This window comes from Sylvia atricapilla, chromosome 26 (assembly GCF_009819655.1).
Source record: "Sylvia atricapilla isolate bSylAtr1 chromosome 26, bSylAtr1.pri, whole genome shotgun sequence".
Classification (NCBI taxonomy): Eukaryota; Metazoa; Chordata; class Aves; order Passeriformes; family Sylviidae; genus Sylvia; species Sylvia atricapilla.
Window position 1 is genome coordinate 1051065 of NC_089165.1, and position 17766 is coordinate 1068830.

General features: G+C 48.6%; 1 protein-coding gene across 2 annotated transcripts; it reads right to left on the reverse strand.

Moving 5' to 3' along the window:
• Positions 1–1362: 1362 nt before the first annotated feature.
• Positions 1363–17346, reverse strand: MBD3 (methyl-CpG binding domain protein 3). Of its 2 annotated transcripts, XM_066336368.1 has the most exons (8): positions 17113–17346; positions 13186–13242; positions 11026–11185; positions 8867–9004; positions 6719–6809; positions 5656–5833; positions 4284–4481; positions 1363–3203 (listed from the first exon to the last, which is right to left on the reverse strand). In XM_066336368.1, the coding sequence occupies exons 1-7, from the start codon at positions 17124–17126 to the stop codon at positions 4289–4291; spliced, it is 831 nt and encodes a 276-aa protein (XP_066192465.1). In that variant the 5' UTR covers positions 17127–17346; the 3' UTR covers positions 1363–3203; positions 4284–4288. The 2 variants fall into 2 exon arrangements, with proteins under 2 accessions (XP_066192465.1, XP_066192466.1); XM_066336369.1 differs by lacking the exon at positions 13186–13242 and having other exon boundaries at positions 17113–17345.
• Between the last annotated feature and the right edge of the window lie 420 nt (positions 17347–17766).

Here is a 17766-nt window from a genome sequence, read left to right on the forward strand (position 1 = left end):
TCATTCCAATTCATTCTATGGTTTGAACAAAATTTAATCCAACTAGCCATCAGTAAAAATAACACTCCCCAAACAGCAGGACAATGCCACTCCCCTTTAAATCTTTAAGTTTTGTAAAATGAAGTGGAGAGGAAAAAAAGCTGTAGCCATCAACACCCTATGCAAAAGAGAATATTAATTAATAAAACACAAGCTTTGCCTCAATTCCACTCAATTGCTTTTAAGTACATTACTTACTAATCTTGTGCTTAACAAGTTATACCTCAAACAAGCTGCTTTCTCCACCCTGGGGATAGATCTGATGATGGCAGACACTTTACGCCCATCAGTCATGTCCAGGGCTGAGAGAAGATAAACCAATCCAGTTGTTATTGCAGCAACATGAAAAAGACATTATAGTAAGTGAAAAGAAACACTTGATTTCCTTACCTTGGTAAGCAAGTAAAGTTATTTCCCTCTCTTTGGCTGTGAGGGGAATCCTGGGTCCCTTTTTGGCACTTTGCACAAGCAACTCCTCCACATCAATGAAAACATAATCAACTTTGTAAAGTGAAGAGAGCTGAATTGGGAAAGCAGCAGGGGGGAGGGAACAGAGAGTTGGCAGCAATTTAAACCTGATGTTCAGTGCATCAAAATAAGAGTATCAGCACCTCAATCACCTGTGTTATGGTATCTCAATGGTATGGTTAGAGTCAAGTAAAAGTAGATAAAACATCACCAGGTATTAAAAAGTTTTCAAAAAGACAGTGTCAGAATAAGACTGCTCTGGGCATAAGGTGTGCAGGTTTAGCACACCTCTGGTGTGGGATATGAACTGCTGGAGTTGTCATTCAAAGGGCCATATGGGAACACACTGAAGTTGAGCCAGGAGAGGTTTAGATTGGATATTAGGGATAATTTTTTTATTTTTTACAAAAAGGGTTGTCCAGCCCTGGCGCAGGCTGACCAAGGCAGTGGTGGAGTCATGGTCCCTGGGAGTGTTTAAAAGCAGTGTGGATGTGGCACTTGGGGACATGGTTTAGTGGTGAATGTGATGGTGCTGGGCTCATGGTTGGATTTTTTATCTTAAAGCTCTTTTCCCACCTTAACAATTCTGTGACTCTCTATCACCAACCTGCCCAAGAGATGGGACACCCTGGCAGCCTCTCCCTTGGTGAGGACACAAGAGAGGATTCTGTAACAAGAATGAACTGCTTTCCATGAATTTCCCTCCACATTCCCCTCTGCCAGGCCTCAGATGTCAAGATCCAAATCTCAGAGTGGAGCCCACAACAGAACTCCCAGAGCATCCCCACGGGGTGAAGTGGAAAGGGTAGAGCACAAAACTCCAGGTAAGGGCTTAAGGCAAACTAGAAGAACCTCTTCTTTGTGAGAAACATTTAATTCAACACCATGACTTACAAGAGGACAGATTTACAGAGTAGTAACTGTAACAGACTGTTCAGAAAGGAAAATAATGGTTGCTGCCTGCAGTGCCAGGTAAAGCTCCCCAAGGCAGCACCTGGCGGAGCAGCAGCAAAGTACAATTCAGTCTCCTTGCAGTACTCCAATGAGCAGTATCAACCAATTTTGTGTTTTCAAACCTTTAAGAAAAGAGTGAATAAAGGATCAATCACTTTGGCATGGGATATTTTTCAGAGATCACTAAGCTGCACTACTCCCAAAGGCAATTCCGTGGCCCCTGGCTGTCAATGCTAATCTTTCTCATACAATAAAGGCTCTGGGAGCTACTTTCTTCCCCAAGTTTTGGGATACCAACAACTTGTACAATTGGTTGGTGGCACAATATTTAATCCACCACTCTGTAGTGTTCTCTCAGCCGAGACGTCCACGCATGGATTATGCAATGGATACCCTAAGACTAAAATCATTTTGCAACCCAGTCAACACATTCCCCAAGCTATCAACTCTCCTCTTCCTCCCCTCTCCTTGTCTCCCTTCCCAGAGAAATCTATTTTTAGCCACAAGTTACTCCAATATGCTCAAAGATGTACTGGAAGAGACTGGAATCAATCAAGGTACCCATGGTGAAGCTCAATACTTATAAACACATTAAGGCAGGTTTCACATCAGTCCAATTTTCGACACAAAATGCTGGTCACTTCACTGCACATGCAAATAAGAAAGATTCAATACTTAATAAAAAGCTTTAAATTTCTTTTTAAGATATCAATTATAGAAAAATCAACCTTTTTCCTTTCTTTTTTTTTTTTTTTTAAGAGGTCAGAACATTACTGCACACAAAAGCAGGTGTGTAGCCACACCTGTTGGAATGGATCCCCTTCCCTCCACACTGAGGAACAGAGGGCAGGTTCTTGGCACCAGAAGAGAAAAAGGAGGAAGTTTTCCTCATTATCAGTTAGAAATGAGTCATCCTTCCATCCCTAGTTGAGAAAGTCCTTCTGACTGGACTTAAACCAAAGTAAAATATACCTCAGGCTGGGTATATATCGCCTCTGAGACTGTTTAGAATGTCTGGACACAAAGAGCTCTGTATCCAAACTGTGGTGTGGAATAACCAAAACCCCAAATTCCCAGGGCTGGCAGCCCAAGTCCTCGAGTGCAGCTTCCCCTTCTCACCCAAGCTCAGGTGGAAGAGGCACTGGCAGCTCAGCTCTGAGACTACATGTCCAAGACCAATGTGGTCTTGTGAGGAAATGGCAATTCAGTGACTGGAATTCACACATGGAATGAACCATTCACAACATGAAATGACCTCCTTTACAGTCAGGTACAAACAGGTAGCCCACAGCAGAGTAGCCAAGGAGTGAAACAGCATCTCTCTCCCTCAGGTAACAGAGAAATTGTTTCTGTGGGTCCTTAAAAGTACTTTGATAGAAAAGCTTAAAAATGTATCACCCAGCACTGACCCACAAAAAGTAATACCAAAAAAAAAAAAAACCAAACAAAAACCCAAAAGAGCCTAAGATTTTTCCCTCCCACCATGTAGTATTCCTTTATCCCCTCCCACCTTTGCATTCCCAATCACCCTATCCCTTTAGAAAAAGGAAGGGGAGTAGAGTTTAGTCAAGTTCCATCTGCAAAACTCCCCAGCAATGAATGAACCATCAGCTTGCACTTTTCCTGAAGTCCATCCAAAGGCTCTGGGGTGCAGTTGGACTGGTGGTGCACTCTGGGCTCTGTGAATGCTTGTGCTGACCCTGCTGAATGGGTTTATACTGGGAATTCTTAGATGGAACTCCCTGAAAGAGGAAAAAAAAAAAAAAAGACCTTGTAACTCAAAAAGAATTTTTGTATCTTTTCTTGAAAGGAGAAATCCCACTGTCACAACACATCCATGTCTTTATCTCCCGGATTTCACATGCAGCAGTCAGTTTGTTCTGGCTCCTGCCTATTGCCAGCCTCTATAGCAGAAAGGAATTCAAGGTATTCACTGTCCAAATAAAGCCACTGTTGGTGATACTGGAAAATGGGAAAAAAGAGCCCAGATAAAAGATGGGATCTCCCAAAGGCCAAGCAGATTGCACATTATAATCAATCCTCAAGCTTCACGGATTGCTTAACAAAATCAATCTTCCCCTTACCTGAAATCCCCATTCCCTCCAAAGGAGCTCTTATGCTATTCATCCTAAAATATTCCTTTTTTCCCCCATCACATTCTTGATTCTTGTGTCAGAGGCTCCAGAGGAGGCCACTAAGGTATCTTAGGGCTGGAGAACCTTTCCTATGGGGACAGGCTGAGACAACTGGGTCTGAATCCTGAGCCTCCTTTTCCCCAGACTGAGACCCCTCAGCTCCCTCAGCCACTCCTGGTGTGCCAGAGCCTTCCCCAGCCCTGTCCCAACGGGCCTGGAACACACACTTCCAGGATCCAGGGGCAGCCACAGCTGCTCTGGGCACCCTGTGCCAGGGCCTCCCCACCCTCACAGCCAACAATTCCTTCCCAATATCCCATCCAGCCCTGCCCTCTGGCAGTGGGGACCATTCCCTGTGTCCTGTCCCTCCATCCCTTGTCCCAGTCCCTCTCCAGCTCTCCTGGAGCCCCTTTAGGCCCTGCCAGGGGCTCGGAGCTCTCCCTGGAGCCTTCTCTTCTCCAGTGAACACCCCCAGCCCTCCCAGGCTGTCCCCAGAACAGAGGGGCTCCAGCCCTTGGAGCAGCTCTGCAGGTGGAGTCTCATGCCCACCTCCCCCACTCCTGACCCAAGGCTACCACACCTTTCAAAGCACAGGCTAAAAAGCAAAGATTCATCAATATTTAAGATTCCTCCTGAAAAGTTTCCTGCTCCCAGTGTTTAAGGTGAGACACAGCACTATCACCTTACCTGGACTATACATTTTCCATCTCCTGGTCATGGTCCTGTTCCTCCTCCTCCTCTTCTTCTTCTCCTTCTTCCTCTGCTCCTTCTTTCTCCGAGGGAGGCTCCCCATCCCTGGCAATCTCCTCCACATGGGCCAGCATGTCAGCCATCAGTGCCTCCTCCAGCCTCTTCCTCACCTGCTGCACCAGCTCCTCCTGCTTCCTGCCCAACACAAGGGACACCCAACATCAGTCCCCGAGGCTCTCCCTGTCAAGGGGAAAAAATCTCCAACCCACCCAACATGAGACAAGCATAAACTGGAAAAGCCCTCTAAGAACTTCATTGTATAAAAAAACAAAAAACAAACAAACAAAAAAAAAAACCCAACAAAGCCCCCCAAAACCTCACCTGGCATGGTACTACAAATGAAGATGAAAAAAAATTTAAAAATTTGTCCAGTATTTCTTTCATGAGTCCTGCACCTCTTGATTTCTGGCTGAAATTTGGCTCATCTAGTGGGAGATTTTATTTTTTTTTTTTTTTGGCCTAAGGCTAATCTTTAACTCCTACTACTAATATCTAACAAGTCAGCCTACCCTGCACAGACTTTCAAATATAAGACTGGAGAAAATTAAGGTTCCTGCCATTTCTTTCTGCTCATTTTCCTTTTGAGTCCCAAGCCTAAGAAGTCAAAGACACAGCAAAGAAGTGATCAACAATCAGTGGCTCATGGGGCTCCTATTTCAGCTCAGCCACAGGACATCAAAGTTACAAACAGACTGTTTCTCCTGGTCATTTATGTCTCAATCAAGCCCAGAAAAGTCATCCCGCAATTCCAAAAGATTTATCAAGCAGTCAAAGCAAGGACTGCCTTTAAACACTTCATGAATGCAAACTGCATGCTGCAGGCCTTTGGTATATTCAGTTCTTCATCAAAAGCTTTAAGCTGAATAAACTGCATCCTTGTTCCCTGTCACCACAGCAGGCACAGCTTGGATTTGGTCAATCCATAGATTCTACTTAATTCATTTACTGACACATATGAAGTTGAAGAGAAATCCAATCCCACTGTTCAGGATTTCTCCAATCCCATCTCTGCCCAGAAGTGCCTCAGTCAAGGTTCCCCCCACTCAGACACTTTTGTAATAAAAGGAAACTTGACATCAGAAACAAACCTGAGCCTGAAACTCCAAAGTAACTGAGCATGGCCAAAATAAAAAATAGTGGGCTTTAAGCACATGACAGAGCTTAATGTAACTACTTTTGTCTACTCGATTGCTAGAGAGCCATTCAAATTAATCCCCAAGCCGCAGTGCTCCATCAGACATTTAGAAAGAAGAGAAAAGCACTGTTTGGGCACAAGGAACCTCGTGCAAGTGCAATTTCCACTTCATACCTGATATCTTCATCCGTCACCATGAAGGCTTTGCAGAGAGGCTGGGAGGTGTTCAGCCAGACCCCCGGGTTCTTCTCCACGGCTGCAGAGAGCTGGCCAGTGATGGGCATGGTGCTGGTGTGCAGGGCACTGGCGATGGCAGAGAGCAGAGTCTCGTCCGTGCAGCCGGGGCCAACCCCTGCAAGGGGGAGGGAAATCCATAACCAGCACTGCCCCAGGCAGGGAGCACGAAATCAGGACAATGGGAATGAAATTTTAATGGCAAAGCACAGGCTGCCAGTTTGAAAGCTCACACGACATAAATCTTAGACCTAAATGCTTCTAGCAGCACCCATGCAGCTCTCTAAGGGTATTTAAACTTAGAGCTGTTCCTCATTCTGTTACAACCAAAACCACAATAAAACCCACCAAACCGGGAAGGGAAGGTGTTTCCATTCTGCTTTAATGAGGCTCAGAGAGCTGGGGGTGTTCACCTGGAGAAGAGAAGGCTCCAGGGAGAGCTCCGAGCCCCTGCCAGGGCCTAAAGGGGCTCCAGGAGAGCTGGAGAGGGACTGGGACAAGGGATGGAGGGACAGGACACAGGGAATGGCTTCCACTGCCAGAGGACAGGGAGAGATGAGATACTGGAAAGAAATTTATTCACGTGAGGGTGGGGAGGCCCTGGCACAGGGTGCCCAGAGCAGCTGTGGCTGCCCCTGGATCCCTGGCAGTGCCCAAGGCCAGGCTGGACAGGGCTTGGAGCAGCCTGGGACAGTGGAACATGTCCCTGCCATGGCAGGGGGTAGGACGGATGAGCTTTAAGGTCCCTTCCAACCCAAACTCAAACAGCATTCTGGGATGCTCTGGAAAATGAATCCTCCAAAAGGCTGAGAAGCCTTGCTTCAGCGACTCCTCAGAAGAAAGGGCACTGGGACCCCCAGGCAAAGCACTACAACTCCTACTGCAGCAGGAATGGATACAGCCCTGCCAGGCTCTGGGAACAGAGAGCTCACCCTCAGCACCTTCATTCACTGCTGCCAGGGGCCAAAATGCCAGCCCTGAGTGAAGGGCACCCTCTGATTACCTTGCAACCCTTTGGGAAGGTCCATTGTTTTCACCAGTTCCTCTGCAATGTCAAAGGCATTCAGTCCACTCAACTTCTTCTCCCAGAAGAGCTGCAGTCAAAGCAGGTGGTTATTGGCACAACCAGAAACGGAACTGACAACGCCACAAAATCCCTGCTTCCTGTGCAGAGAGGGAACAGCAGTGCTGGGGACAGTTTAATACGGATTTACCACAGAAGGGATCTGCCACCTCCAACAGCAGGACAATCCTCATTGCCAATCAGCCCCACGACTCCTCTCCCCCAATTTGCTGCCTTGGAAAAAAACCTCTTTTCTTCCAGGGCCTGGTACTTTCACTGCTCTGAGCTGCAGCAGCAAGGCCAGGCTTGCTGACTTTCAGCTACAACCTCAGAGTGTGAGACAGCTTTTTTTACACCCTATTTCTCTCCAACACATCCCACAGAAAATTAAGGAATGGAAGAACTGTATTCAAGGTAAAGTATTATTTTCTCCTTGTCCAGCAGTTTGGTCCTTTCCTCCATGTCTTGTCCCTTACCAGATTTTGAGTCACAGGCTCTCCCCAGGCTTAAAGCCACGTGAATGTCTGGTATGGTAGAAAGTCAAATACATCACCTTGATACAGCTTTAATTTTGCACCTTGGTGCAGGAGGGATATCAGGAGGATAGCAATGCACAGCTGGAGGATCAACTATCTTGCAAAAAACCACATTTTTTTCAAGATTTTGAGAAATCAAGAATTCACCTCAAACACTCCATGCATATCCCACCCCTTTTTCCTGCCTGTCAAAATCCAAGTGCAACTGACCCCACATGACTTTTCCAAAAGGGAGAATCAGGGTAGTCACAGCCCTAACACAGGCTGGACATCCTCTAGACTTTCAAACAGGCGGTTTTTTGTGTTACCCAGAGAAGCTGTGGCTGCCACAGTCCTGGAATTGTCCAAGGCCAGGTTGAATGGGGCTTGGAGCAACCTGGGATAGTGCAAGGTGTCCCTACCCGTGGTAGGAGGGTGGAATGGGATCATCTTTAAGATCACTTCCAGCCCCCAATAATTCTGGGATTTTTAAGCCAGTGCATGGTGGGATTTGGCACTGCTTCCAATTCTGCAGAAACATCTGGAGTCTGTTGAGCAAAAGTTGAAAAAATCTGCAGTCCAGTAAAGTATCTTAAACAGGAACACAAATCCAGCTTAGAACTGAGAGAGGGCATTTTATCTTTAATGTTCTCTTTTATTGCCTTAACTATAAAAACTGCAACAACAACAATAGGAACAAGGAATAGCAACAACACTGTGAACATACAGGATCTACTTCCCCAGAAAACCATGGTAAGACCCTGCCAACCTGCTGAAAAAACAAAAAACCCACCCCAACCACCAAAACCCCCCACCCATTTCAGATGAGTTCTATCTCACACCTGGAGGTTCTAGCTGAACTAAGTTTATGTAATTCTTAAAAACTGCCTTCAAAATGTGTTTCTTTAAGTTTTCAGAAAAGGTTTTCGGTGTTCTAACAGGCACAGCTTATTTCACCAGGGTCTTGCTTTGTCCTGAGCACCCTTTCCTTGAATTTTGGTGTGTTCTCTTGCTTGCAAATAAACATTATGATAAGAAAAACACTTTGATTTTGTATTAAAAATAACATTCTAAGTGAATTTATGATCTTATACTGGCAGAGTTTACTCCTAATGTACAGTCCCTTGCACTGCAACCAACACCACATTGGATGTGATCCATGCAGGAACATGGATTTAATGGAACATGGAATTCTTACACAATTGCAACATTTGACAGTGATTCTAAATCTAAGTGTCCTCTGAAGTGGTTACAATGCCTGAATAATTTTGTAGATAATACCTGATTTCAGCATTAAGGAAATTCAGGTTTAGCTACACCAGAACTGTGATCTAATCAAGGCTAGAATTTGTAAATCCCAGTGCACAGAGTCCAGAACTAGAGATTGGGAATGGGATTTGTTCTGATTTTAAGAGCTGGGAGCACTGCAATCCACTGCTTCTGAAAGATTTTTCTGAATTCTGAAGTGTCAGGGATCAGGAAGTGCCAGGGAGTATTTGTTTAGCAGCACGAAATGAAAGTCGATTATTTTGGGATCCTCCCAGCAGCAAATCCAGGAGTTTCTCAACCTTACCTGCCTGGGCTGGTCCACAGCTTTCTGGGGGTCACTCTTCACCTTGTTGCTGGGGTGGTTTGTGATCTTGGTGACAGGCTGTTTGAAGATAGAGGCTGTCTGTCTCACAGGCAGGGCTGTGTTCAAATCAGGCTTGCCCTGTTTCAAACAAAAAGAAAAGGAAAACCCCAACAAAAATAATTTCAATTTGCTAAAATGCTACTACAGCCATGAAGAAGTGCAGCAGGGAACAGTTCCTGGGCTTGAAATCTTGTCTAATCTCAAGTTATACAAGTTAGGCTGCTAAAAATACATAACTAAATTCAAATCTTGCCTTAGACCTATCAAAGTTTTCCACTCATTCTGTTTAACATAGCACCCTCCTCCCATGTTAGCTCACACACATCAGTTTTACTCCCATTTTTAATGAGTTTAGGAGCCAGAACAAACCACGTGTAATCACTAAAAGAGAGGATTACAACACAATATTTGTAATAAATTTAAAAAAATTATGAACGGGCATTTTTTTCTGAATCCAGAAACCATTCCAAACCATTCCTTCTAAATCCAGTTGTGACCAATAAACAAACCAACACAGCTGGAAGCTACATCCCTTTTTTAACCTTTGGCTCTGAACGAAGCCCAGCTTTTAAATGAAGCTCATAATCAATTCTGCACTACATGACTGCATTTTCTGTTAGGAGAAGCACAGGAAGAGTGCTCCTCATGCCCAAAATCTAACACACAACTCCTGGAATGGCTGTAGGACACGCTTTGTTCTTGGGGATGCAAACACTGCGTCTGCTTCACAGATTTATTCATGAGATGTAGAAAAGATGTATTCAGGACAAATATAATTCTGAACCATCTGGGTGCTAATCCATTCAGAAGCCAGTGATAACATTTGTACATTTATTGAGAGTTTTGGGCAGAATTTTTAGCCTGAGAGGTGTGTGAGCTGCTGGTCTCTGCCTCAAGGCAAGTCTCAAAATATCACTGCAGCACCCAGGACTGCAAAGAATGTTCCTAACACTCTCGTGATGATGATCCTTGACTGGCTGATGTATTTAAAAAATTATCATTGTGCCTTTTCCACATTCAGTGTTTAGGTGCACACACAACAGCTTTTGGGTTCTGGGAAAGATTTTAGCACCTGAGGAAGATCCTTAGGAATGAGTTGGGACAATCAATTCAGACAGGGAGCCTGTCTCTGCCATCCTGACACCTCAACAATCTGAATTTTATTTTGCTCTACAAACAGGCCTCACAGTCCTCTTCCCTCTCCAGCTTTTTGCCCCAAATGCCACCTCCTCTTCCATCAATTCCAGAGATGGGTCACCAGCACAGCCTGGGAGAGCTCCAGTGAGTCACTGGCAGGAGAGGCAGCATCTCCTTATCCCTATGGACCCAAATCCCTCCTCTCCTCTCAAACCAGAGGCAAGGGCAGGGCAGAGCTGCTGCACAGTCCCAGGAGATGTGGGGGTCTGGAACAGATTGTTCTGGAGAAGGTGAGCTCAAACTCTAGGGAGAAGGATCACAGAATCATGGAATGCTTTAGATTGGAAAGGACCCTAAAGACCATCCAGTGCTACCCCCAGCCATGGGCAGGGACACTTTCCACTATCCCAGGGTGCTCCTGCTGCTCTGGGCACCCTGTGCCAGGGCCTCCCCACCCTCACAGCCAACAATTCCTTCCCAATATCCCATCCAGCCCTGCCCTCTGGCAGTGGAAGCCATTCCCTGTGTCCTGTCCCTCCATCCCTTGTCCCAGTCCCTCTCCAGCTCTCCTGGAGCCCCTTTAGGCCCTGCCAGGGGCTCGGAGCTCTCCCTGGAGCCTTCTCTCCTCCAGTGAACACCCCCAGCCCTCCCAGGCTGTCCCCAGAGCAGAGGGGCTCCTCCGTACTCATTCCCACAGGTCAATCCCTCTCTTCTCTTGGGAACTGAGAAGGTGACAGTCTCTTCCCTGCCCTCCTGCACAGAAGACAGAGCAGTGACACAGCTCTCCTCCATGGCACCAACCCCCTGGGAGCAGCACTGTCCAACTGCCACCCACAGAGATGTTCTGACACAGCTCCAAGTTCACACTTCAGTTATGAAATGCTGCACTTTCCCTCTCTCCCAGACACTGCTGTGGCAGCTCCACAGCGAGGAGGGGAAGCTCCAGGGCCTCTCAGGCTTACTTTGGCTTGGTTGGAGCAGTCGTAGCGCATCCTCTGCCTGTTCTTGTTCATTTTGTTCATCAGCATTTTCCCCGTGCGGAAGTCAAAGGTGCCCAGGTCCATGGAGCTGCCCAAGTAACGCGCCAGCTGCGGCTTGCTCCGGAACTTCTTCCCACTGGGGCTGCAAAACACACACCAGAGAGACATGGAGGGAAACTTAAACCCCCTGGACTTCTGCAACTCAGGAGAGAGAATTTTTATCTCCTTCCTGAAAAACACATGCTGGACTTTGGAGAATGAAGCTCACATTCAACTCTAAAATGCATGGTTTTCCTTCCATATTGACTCTGGCTCATGTGGAACAGACAAATTAAGTTATAATGTTTTTGTATGTCAAAAGGAAGATTCAGATCAGGTAAACAAATGTAGAATAATGCACACAATAACCATCAAGGGAGATCACAGCACAGATGCACTTTTCATTTAGTTGTCTCTCATAGTAAATGTCCACTTTCAGGTATAATTTCTTCTCCCAGGACTGTTGCATTTGACCAGCACCACAAATGCTCCTTGTCTCCTCTCCCTGTCCCTTAAACAACACATTCAGGTTTGCTGAAAAGACAGAAGTTAACTATTGACAAGCTGCAAAACAATGAATCACAAAGTGATGTAAAGATAAATGTCAAAACCTCATTTAACTTTCCATTAATGGTAAAAGGGAAGAGAGATTCTTCTGTTACCCCTGGGTTTCCACGAAGACTCAACCTGGAGAGCAGGCACAAATTGTTGCAAATCTTTACTGATGTTTTCCTTGGGGTCTTTGTTTTTTGTTTTTTTAATAATCCAACATCATAAGCTATTTTTTTATTCATAAAGCAAAAATAAGACAGTGTGTTATGGCTGCAGTGAAGGACTATAAAGACAATAAGCACCAAGTATTCTTCACCTTCTCACTAAGTGTTATAACAACACCTCATTATTCCCTGGATTACTCTCACTTCTGCATTTCTCCACCTTGCAACTTGCATCTTCAGTCCTAGTTCACATCCAGGAGAAGCTCATTCCCTGTATATCCATCCCACTATCATAGGCTAATGGGCTGGAAGGCATTTTAAGACCAAAAATGCCAGTTACGGCCTCATCTCACACTGGTGAGATACTGACAACCTTACCAGGTTCTTAACAACAACAAAACAAAAATAAAAAAGGAGAAGTCTATTTTCACATACTGTCTGCTGCCCTGAAGCTTTTTTAGGGGAAAATCAGCATAAGTAGAGAATTTCTGGTATAGGACAGTGACAAAGCAATTAGGCTAAGTCAGACTGTGCATGAAAAAAAAAAAAAGATAAAAAAAAAACCAAAACCCAAACTCAGAAGGTACTGAAGCATTAAAAACTCTCCAAAAACTGAGCTAAATTTAATATAAATTACACTAAAACTGAAATTAGAAAAAGACTCTTGAAGGAGTTAAGACTGAAAGGTTGTGGTGATCCCACACAGCATCTGCTTACGAAGCTCCTGGCTCCAACTGCTCCCAAGCTGCTTATCCTGCCTGGATCTTCTCCCTGCCACCACTACTGCTCACACAGCCCAGGGTTCATGCAAATGAAGCAGCTGAGGAAAATAATCCATCTTGGGAGGGCAGAGAGAGGAGGAGGAAACACTCCCTTCGCTGGTTATTCCTCAGCTGGAGCAGCTCCCCGTGGAGCTGCACTTGGGCCAGGAGACAACACGGAGTAGGACCAAGCAGCCAGGAACAGAGCCTGTGTCCAGCCTCAAATTTGTGAATCGCTTTTTCAAACTATAAGGGGAGTTATTTGCCTCAATCCAGAGAGAGGAATAACCAGAGAGAGGAATCCAGAGAGAGGAATAAGCCTCAATCCAGAGAGAGGAATAACCAACTCCAGCAGCTTTAGGGCAGAGCTGTTGCTGCCAGTGAAGCCAGGAAGAGAAACATGGCACTGTTTCCTCTTCCAAGATCTGCTGCTCCAGTTTGGGGTTTAGTGTCTTAGCAGGTTTAAAAATAATGCATTAAAGTGCAGAGGAACTTCCAGAACAGTCAGTACAGTCAAAGACAGGATTTTTAAGTGAACAGAGCCCTTCATCTTGTGTGTTTAGTATGTGCTGTGGTCATTTTGCAAGGAAGAACTGAAAAGCTGCTCAGAGTCTCAAAAAACCCACCTGAAATGACTGAGAGTCCTGTCTCTTCCTGGGGAAGCTTGGCCCAAAGGAAAAGCACTGAAATGTTCAGAAGAAAAACTTTTATTCCGATTAGGTCTTGCAAAAGGCAGATCATCCCCAGGCTCTCTGGGACAGTAGCAGACCAGGGAGCAAAACTATGACCAGAAGGTAACAGTGAGCTGAGAAAGGAAGGGGTGGGGTGCCCTGGAGCTCCTGGGGACCCTCTGGCAGGACCATGCAGGACATTGGGGCACCTACACACACCTGGGAGGGTCAGAGGTGTGGGGTGGAGCCAGAGGAACCCAAAACTCCAGCGGGATTCCTGCTGCACACCAGGACACAGAGAAACTCCCTCAACACCTCGGAACTCTGAGCCCTGTTAAAGTGCCCTTTAAACGTCACAAAATACTGACTTTACCTCCTTCAGCTCCTCCTGCACTCCTGGTTTTGCACAAAGATTTTAAAGTGGCCCAGAAACGAGACATTTTGGTACAAAGCTGCAAACCCCAACCTCTGCTCTGTAACATCCCCCCAGGCAGCGACGCTGAGAGCCCGGATTGATCCTGGGCTCCCAAATTAGGCTCTGTCACAGTTCCCTCTGTGTGAAAGGCAAGGACACGGCCAAGCTGCAAAGGAGTTTACAAGTTGCAAAGGATTTTCCATGCTCGTCCATCACCAGCTCCGGGGCTTTATTTGCTCGGGCCGCCTGGCTCCCGCGAACAAAACAGAGCTGGGACCCAGCCCGAGCCGGCCGCAGCTCCCATTCCCAGCCTTTTCCGTGCGGATTAAGCCGCGCTCGGGGCAGCCTATTGAGGGGCCAGGCCTGCCAGGTGCCCCTGCTCTCCATGTGCAGCTCACCCTTTGTTTCCTGCCTTACATCCTTAAGGAGAGAGCGGCTGCCCAGGCCCTCTCCCCTCCTCCCCCATGGCAGTCTCCTCCCCTCCGCTCTCCCGTTTGGCCTGCACAGGATCTGCACAACTTGGGAAGCAAGGGACAAAAGACAAAAAAAAAAAAAACAACCAAAAAAAAAAAACCAACCCTGAGCAAAGCCAGCCACCGCCTGCCTCTGGAAGAAATGGAGGCAGGAATAACCCAGGGAAAACGGGTCGCTGAAAGCAGACACTCAGAGCCTCGTTTCCTCGCTGGATGGGGCAAGGGAAGAACACAAAATGCTTCTACCTCTTGCTTTGCATCGTGCTCCCTCCACTCACTTCTCTCCCCAGCTCTGCCCCAGGCAAATCCCAGCAGCAGGGGCTCCTGGAGGGCTGCAGGACCTCCTGATGCTGCCCCCAGGGAGACGGGGACCACAAAATCCACCACTGTTAGCTTCTCCCTCACAGCATCCTCACGTTATCCCTGGATGCAGCACGCACACAGGGTCCCACACTCCAGCTGGGTTATCTTGGGATGGGCTGGCACAGCCATAAAAACTACACCAGACCAGGGGGGTGACACCTCCAGCTGCCACAGCCCAGGCCACAAGGCACAACCATCCCACAGCTCCGCACGGAGCAGCCTCGGGACCGGCCTGTCCCATCCCACTGGGGCTGTCCCAGGCACCTGGAAGGGATGACACTCCCCAGGGATGATGTTCCCTGCCCCGCAGGGCAACAGGGAGGTCCTTGTTCAGCAACTTGGACTCCAACCACACCAAAAAAAACCACCCCAAACTCCCAAACCACCCCCACAACCAAACAAAGCACTTGGAGAACACACACAATCTCCCAAACTTCCAGAAGCATCACATCCCTAAAGAAGAGCCCAAGTAACACTGGGACAAACACAAATACAACCTGATGATTTTGCAGGGCTCAACTCAGGCATCATGGAATCATGGAATTGTTAAGGATGAAAAAGACCTTTAAGATCATCAGATCCAACCATCACCCCAGCATCACCACCATGTTCACCACTAAACCATGTCCCCAAGTGCCACATGCACATGTCCTTGAACATTTCCAGGGATGATGTCGCCACCGCTGCCCTGGGCAGCCTGTTCTAATCCTTTACAACAGTTTCCATGAAAAAAATCTCCCTAATACCCAACCTAAATGTCCCCTAGTGCAACTTGAGGCCGTTTCCTTCTCATGTGAGAAGTCATAAGCTTCCCTGCAGGCAAACCAGAGCAACAGAGGAAAAGCAAAGCACAGACTCAGTAAAAGCATTCTGCTCCACAGTTGTTTTTTTTTTAAGATTGTACTGATTAAAATATCCTTGGAGGAGTGTTAAAAACATTCCCTTCCAACTTCTTACATTTGTGCTGCAAAGGTAAGGAATTCTCAACAAAATAAGTTCCACACAAGAGTGTGAAGTTTCCCAGCACAGTGATGGCAACATTCTGAGGCAGAGATGAGCAGCGATCTCAAATTTCTGACACTTGGCCATCAAACCTTCAGGAGAAAAGCACTCTGAAGGAAAAAAAACCACAAAGCAGCACTAAATTCTCCTTCCCCTGTGTGAGCCAAAACTCTCTCAAAGACAACCTGTCACTTTGACAAAATCCCCAATATGATTTTCTTCCTGAAATCCTCCATCCCTGCACTTTTCCTGCTCACTCCAAACCCAGCCCACAAGTCCCACTGGAGCAGCCAGAAACCCTCTTTAGGATGAGGTTCAAGGACTGGCTTTAAAAACATGCCCAGATACTCACATCTCGAGGAAGATGTGATTTCCAGCGAGAGACTGACTCACACAAACATCTCGCAGGGGGTTTTCCACAAACCCACCCTGCATCTGTACACCCCTGGGAGCTGGACAGAACACTCACCACGTAAACAACAGGCAGAACTTGCACAGGTATTACTGAACTGCCACACCTGCATTTGCCACTCTGAGGTAATGCAAAATGCAACAGAAACCAAAAACTAGCGCAACAAAGCTCTATTCTGCCTTTGATCTCTGTCCAAATTGATACAAAGGGAAAACCCATAATAATTTCTGACTAAAAACACGCTATTTATCCTCTCTCCCCCTTTTTTTAAAGTTCAGCTCCAACACTGTAACTTAACAAACAAGTTCTGGGAAAACCAGGATCTCTGAAGCTTTCAGCTGCTCCTGGTGGTCTCATCCTGCCCTTAGCCTCTCAGCTGCAGCAGCAGAACCGGCTTCACACTTTCGAGGATGGCATTTTCTGGTTCACTACCCTTTTCTCACAGCCATAATCTGATTTTTAAAATGAAACCTGAAGCTAAAGCTGTGGCTGCCCCATCTCTGGAAGTGCTCAGGGCCAGGTTGGACGGGGCTGGGAGCCACCTGGTCCTGGGGAAGGGGCTCCTACTCCAAGCATGGCAGGGGTGGAATGAGATGGGCTTTAAGGTCCCTCCCAAGCCAAACCACCCTGTGAAAATTCCGTGACAGATGCAGAGGTTGACGGTATGGATCTTCCCGACAAGCAGGGCTAGGTGAGGACACAGGGACAGCTCCTGCTGCGCTCCCATCTCCCGCTGGACCCGAGTTTCACACCTCAGCCCGCGGGTGCCTCGTGGGTGCGGGGAGGATCCATATGGCCACCTACAGCCGTATGAGCCATGCAGGGCTATAAATAGAAAGCCTGCAGCTCCCGGGCCATGTGCTCCCCCACAGCCACACTCCCGGGAAGGCGCATCCCGAGCCCGCCCTGGGGCCACCACCGCCACCAGCGACGCTCCCTCCCCGCGATTTTTAAGTACACCCAAAAAGCAGCAGGGCAAGCCCCAAGAAAGGAGGAACAACACCCCCGCTGCTCCTTCGAGAGCAAGGAACGCCGCGTGTCGGGGGGCCCGGGCCGCTCGGAGGGGACGCGGGGGCTCCTCAGGGCGCTCCCCCATTCCCGAGGGGCCGAGCGTCCCCGGGCCGGTCCCGCCGCCTTCCCTCCACCTGCGGCTGCGGCCCCGGCCCGGCCTCCCGCGGCCCCCCCGCGCCCGGGGCGGCCCCACCGAGCGCTCCCACCTCTTCCGCTCCATGGCGGCTCCTCCCGGCCCGCTCCCGCCTGGCTCCGGCCGCCTCCCGCCGGCTCCTCCCGGCCGCCGCGCTCTCCTCCCGCCGCCGGCTCGACCGCGCTGCCGCTGCCCCCGGGAGGCGGCGCCGCGGCCCCGGCTCGTCCCGCCGCCGGTGCCGCTCCGCTCCCGCTCCCGTTCCCGCGGGCGCCGCCGGGCCCTGGCCCCGCTCCCGCCGCCGGTGCGCGCCGTTCCTCCGCCCGCCCCTTCCACCCACCGAGCCGCCTCCCACCGCCCGCCGCGCCCGGATCCCTCCGCCCGCATATAGTCCCTGCCCCCCGCCGCCCCCACGTGGGACCCCCGCCACCGCAGCGCCGCTCCCCGCCGCCAGTCCCCACGCTCCGCTTTACCCCAGCGCCGAGCGCCGCGGGCCCCCACGGTGTCCCGGCAGCGCCGCTTTGGGCATCTTCTTCCCCCGCGACCCCCGGCCCCGCCCCGCGCCCCGGGGCTGCGGACCCGCCCGGACCCCGGGGGACAACCGGCCCCTCGCCGTGGGGCTGCCCCCGGGGGTTCGCGGGTTTGGGGGCTTGGTTCCGTGCAAAAGCACCATGCCAAAACCTCCCCCCCCCACCAAACCCCCAACCAACAACAAAAACAAACGAACAAG